Source organism: Solanum tuberosum, unplaced genomic scaffold (assembly GCF_000226075.1).
Source record: "Solanum tuberosum cultivar DM 1-3 516 R44 unplaced genomic scaffold, SolTub_3.0 scf00017, whole genome shotgun sequence".
Taxonomy (NCBI): domain Eukaryota; kingdom Viridiplantae; phylum Streptophyta; class Magnoliopsida; order Solanales; family Solanaceae; genus Solanum; species Solanum tuberosum.
This window is the reverse complement of record NW_006238943.1, coordinates 3,161,902-3,167,768: the sequence shown is the minus strand read 5'-3', so window position 1 is coordinate 3,167,768 and position 5,867 is coordinate 3,161,902. Positions and strand designations below refer to the sequence as shown.

Genomic DNA, 5,867 nt, shown 5'->3' with positions numbered 1-5,867 from the left:
CTTGCGCCGCCTGTAAAATATTACGGCGGCGCTGTGCTGAGAAATGTGTGTTGGCACCTTATTTTCCTCCAAATGATCCTATTAAGTTCACTACGGCTCATCGTGTGTTTGGTGCTAGCAATATTATTAAGTTTTTGCAGGTATATATTATAAGTCTTTACCTATACTGATGATATATATATGGTACGTCAGCATTTAAAGTTTATGAATTCTGAATAGCAATTCATAACTCGAAGTACAAGTACTAGTATTCGTCTTTAAGAGATGGAGTCAAAATTTGAAGGTTATGAATACTTATCAATAGGAGGTCATAACTCGACTTACTAGATTCATAATTGAATACTTATACATTTTTAATAAATATTTTTGTACAAATACTATATGATTTAAACAAAAGTTACTGAATTCGGCCACACCAGTTATTAATACACTACCTCCCAAAGTATATATTTGCCTTTTTTTTTTGGGTGTCTAGTTTATTTTTGTTAGGAAGGAATTCAATTGAATCCCCTTCGATTCATGTTAATTTTTATTTTTTAAGTAGATTAAAAATAAATTTTATTGATATACATAAATAAGGGAAGCTTCTAATTCTCTTGTTTTTAGTTTGAGAAAAACTTTAATTATAATTTCTTTTGATTTTGTGGGAATTATTAATTAGGAATATTTTAATATTTAATAAGACTTTATTTTATAATTTCAAAAATATATGCATGAAATGTAGACAAATTTGGAGTTAAGTAGTATTTAGGTAGGTTATAGTTGCAAATTTGGAAAGCAATACCTAGCTAAAAATTGATGGTTGAAATAGACATAAGAAATTGACAAGGAAATATCTCAATCATATTGCCCTTCTTAGTGTAAGGAGTTTATTTCTCCATTGACTATAATAATGAGAAACAACAACCACATCAATCTACTTTATTTATTTTTATAATTATTACAATAAAGTTTTTTCTTTCTTTTCATTCCAATATGGAGTATATAATTACTTCTCTTTTCATGTCTCTATATTTCATTTTTCTATTTCTCGGGAAGGTCGAAATTTATTGAGTTTTCTACTTCTTTTTTTCAGACGTTTTAATCTTTTAAAGATTTATACGTTTAGAAAATATAGAAAACTTCTGATACTTGTTATTTGTATTTGCCTAATATATTGACATGACATGATAAGTTTTAAAAAAGGAATATAGTCAATGATTATTCATATAGACGATCAACCGAAAGATAGATAATCTATATTTTTCAAGTTTACATCATAGCATATCTATACCAAATAATATCTATGGCTTCTTGAGTTAAAATGATGATCAAAATACTTCACTATTACAAAAGCAAGAATTATTCGTGAAATTCGTCGTTAACCTGTTACCTGTCACTAAATATCTCGTCGAATTAGTGATGGATATTACTTGCTATATATTTCTCTCAAAATTTACTACTAGCACTAGCTATAGTTGTTTTTACAACTTGATTTAATTGGCAATTATAAACATCATACATTCAAGCCGTGAAAACAGTCAATAATACTTGCATTAGGGTAGACTGTCTACAATTATACATCACACTACTTGCATTAGAGTAGACTGTCTACAACTCTACAACACACCCCTTAGCATACTGTCTTGTCTTTCCCCAAATCATCCATGAACGCGAGATGTTTTGTACACCAGACTGTCTTTTTATTCGATCACTATTAAATACGTTCACTTTTTTTTTATATAGGAATTACCAGAATCTCAAAGGGCAGATGCTGTAAGCAGCATGGTATATGAAGCAAATGCAAGACTAAGAGATCCAGTATATGGTTGTGCAGGATCAATTTGCCAATTACAAAAGCAAGTTAGTGATCTTCAAGCACAATTGGCTAAGGCACAAGCTGAAATTGTCAACATGCAATGCCAACAAGCAAATTTCATGGCACTAATTTGTATGGAAATGGGCCAATCTACTCCACAAACAATATCACCACCACAACAATCTTTAGACAATTTCCCTATGAATTACTTAGATGATAACATTGGATCATGGGAGACCCTATGGACATGAGTCTATTAAAGGGGAAAACGCTCTCTATGCCAATAGATTCATCAAATCTAACTCAGGTCCTAGAAAAGTTCATCGAGTACTCAAATAAATTTTGAGTAAAATATATAGTATTAAGAAAAAGAATCGCAAATAAAATTTATGTAATATTATTTAATTTCTTAGTGAAAGGAAAATGAAATTGTAATATAAATTGATCCAAATCTTTAAAGATTTGTGTCAATGTCTAGTCTAGTAATTTAATTTTATATATATAGTATATGATTCTGGTGAGAAAAATGGGTGGTATAGTCTTCTACTTCTATGTTTGATGATCATCAATTGTATTACTAATTGAATTTAAAAAATTATTTAATCATTTCATATACATTCAAGATTACTTAATTAATTCAAATTCATATCAGATACACTCTTAATGGGTAATTGAATTTAAAGTATTACATTTATTACTATATTTTAAAATTATTTCCTTTGTTTTAATTTGTTTATTCTCGATCGTTTTAACTTGATATAGAATTTAAAAAGTAAAAAAAAAAAATTTAAATCTTGTAATAAAGATATTCAGATCTTGTGATCTTAAATATGATTTTTCTAAATAAACTTAAAACAAAGTATGACAAACAGATTAAAACGAAGCGATTACTAAATGTTGAATTGATGCGTTCCATGTGAATTCCCAAACCTTTGACTCCCTATTGTCTTTGTTTTTTGGTGACTTTTTACCTTTCAAACGTAATAGTTCTTTTTCCACATTTGATATGTTCACTCGTGTTTTGTCAATTATTAATTAACCAACTATGTCTTGTCACAACCAACTTGCAATTTTGCTCACTTTTATTTTAAATAGAAAACTTTTGAATTAAGCAAAAAGAATGGATAAACAAAATCACTTTTCTTGTTTTTTTTTCTTTTTTTTCCAATGATTGGAGTCCCGACTAAATCTGGATCGAGTAATCTCTTTCTTTAGTTAAGAAAAAGCATTTCTAGTTTGCATGGTCCAATCATTGATCGCGAAAATTTTACAATAAATTGGGTAGGTCACTAGTATAGTTCCCTAGCCACGATTCTGCTATTTGCTGGAATAATCTAGGATGAATCTCTTTTTTGGTGACTTTTTACCTTTCAAACGTAATAGTTCTTTTTCCACATTTGATATGTTCACTCGTGTTTTGTCAATTATTAATTAACCAACTATGTCTTGTCACAACCAACTTGCAATTTTGCTCACTTTTATTTTAAATAGAAAACTTTTGAATTAAGCAAAAAGAATGGATAAACAAAATCACTTTTCTTGTTTTTTTTTCTTTTTTTTCCAATGATTGGAGTCCCGACTAAATCTGGATCGAGTAATCTCTTTCTTTAGTTAAGAAAAAGCATTTCTAGTTTGCATGGTCCAATCATTGATCGCGAAAATTTTACAATAAATTGGGTAGGTCACTAGTATAGTTCCCTAGCTACGATTCTGCTATTCGCTGGAATAATCTAGGATGAATATCCCTGATGGTTAGAAATAGAAAGAGTAAATACGATTTTCTGCAAGGCTCATTCAGTGATAACGCTTCCAACAAGATTTTCTCCATACCCTAAGCTCGAACTCGAGATAATAGTACTTGAATATTTTTTCGTTAATTATTGAATTATATAAATCCTCCTCAATTATTTATGTTATTGTTATTCTCTGCTATGGAGTCACAAATATAGTGAACAATAACTATTTGTATCACTGTATTTTAGTGTATCGTATTAAATACGATTGTGATATATTAAAATAATGTTGAACGGGGAATATAACTTATCGTGATTGTATGTTTTAATATAACGAAATTAAGTGAACGCTTATCACCTATACACGTTGTTATAAACAATTACATAGTTGATACGAATGAATAAAAGTAAAATAGAGAAAATGAATACAAGTGTACAAGTCGGTAACAATTGATACATTAGGGTGAATGAATATAACTGAAACTAGAATAAATGAATACAAATGATACAAGTTGGTAACAATTTGATATGTAGAGCCAAATGAATACAACTAAAATTAGATCGGAAGAATACAAGTAATATATCCATTAGAGCGAATAAATACAATTGATACAAGTTGGTAACACATGTGACTTTATTCATGAACACGGTTCTATTGAGCGAACATATATACAACGAATAAATATAGCAATTAAATCAAAATAGAATTAAATTTCTTAAAGACAAAATAAATTATGTGAGCTAAAAACTATAATTTTGTTTATATTATTATGTTAAAACAAGAATAATGGGGTGAATTTAACTTTAAAGCGTCCATAATACTCACCTCAAATAAAAATATTTTCTCTAACAATATCATAATGTGATGATCGAAATATAATAAACAACATATGATGATAGAAATTTCATGTACACATGAAGATCTATATGAATAAAACTAATACTATATATGACAAATAACAACAAATTTAAATTTTCGAATACTTCATGCCTACTAACTTTCTATCCTAATACGTATAGATGACGCGATTTCATAATGAAGTGCAAATAAGTTACTCTACAGTCTACACTTAACCAAATTTCAGATTACGTGGCAGCCACTCATTGGATCACAATTGAGTTGTCTTACACTTTCCTTCTATTTTATCATTTTTGGCAATTATACTCACATAGCTTAATGTCAAATCATCTTTTAATTTATTTATCGATCTTACCATATAATTTTGATAATTATTATTTATTAAGAAAATGATTTGGAATTTTTGTATAGTGGAACCAAAGGCCATATTAATAATTTGATTTTACATATGGACAATTTTTCAATATTATTTTGTTCATTTGCAACAAAATATTTTCTTTGTAAGTCAGTAAAAAAAAAAATTGGGGGAGAGATTATTTTTTCACCAAATTCTGAATACTAGATATGACCTCGATGAAAATAACAGAAGTCAAATTCGGCTAGTAATATGATGGGAGATAAACTTCATCATCGAAAGAGAAATAACTCGAATCAGTATTAAAAAAAACATGTCACACCATTTTTTTTGTCAGCTTCCCAAACGCGTATTATAATTTGTTTACAACTCTATTGATAATTTAAAATCCAAATTTTCTCCCATAACTATCAATGACAAAGATATAGTTTGGACATATCACTTTGGTTAAAAAAGAAAAGAAGATTTTGTTGCAATTCCTATATATATTCGATAACGCAATTTCAGACTTGTTTTCCTTAAAAGCATATTATACCTTTTTTTATGTTTTTTTTGTTTTCTTCAAATATACATATAATATATGGTAAAGAATATCTATATATATGGTAGATTGTTAAGTTACATAAAATATCCTTTGGTAAATTGTACATATTCTAACAATAAGATAAAGGAATGTAATTGACTCTTTCCCTAAACAATGGGAAACTCACTTATTCTGAACTACTTTATTTTAGTGTTATATATATTGATAGTGATCCATAGAAAATTAAAGATATTATTATCAGATATATTGTAATAAGATATTATTTATTTAATTAAATAGTGTCACATGTAGCTATCGTTTAAATAACGTAATTGTATAAAAATATATAGATGATAGAGAATTTAGATTGTTATGTCACATAAACTTGATCCTTTGTCAAAATGTACAAGTACTCAACAATGTGATAGGGGATGTTGATGTTGTCTCTTAGAGACGAAATTCACTTAATTTGAACTACTTTATTCGAGTGTTATATATATTGATAGTGATTCACAGAAAATTAAAGATACTATTATTCAATTATATTGTAATAATGTTTGTTTAAGTAGTGTCATATATAGTTATCGTTTAAATAGTGT

The 5,867-nt window shown here is 27.9% G+C and overlaps 1 protein-coding gene across 1 annotated transcript in view; it reads left to right on the top strand.

Annotated features, from left to right (window-relative positions):
* The window catches only part of LOC102605575 (LOB domain-containing protein 1), a 2,639-nt gene extending 323 nt beyond the window's left edge, over nt 1-2,316 (top strand). The window contains exons 2-3 of the mRNA XM_006340338.2: nt 6-140; nt 1,726-2,316. Of these exons, the coding sequence (XP_006340400.1) occupies nt 6-140; nt 1,726-2,049 (459 nt within the window). The 3' untranslated portion in view covers nt 2,050-2,316. The remainder of the gene's footprint in view (nt 1-5; nt 141-1,725) is intronic.
* Nucleotides 2,317-5,867: the final 3,551 nt, after the last annotated feature.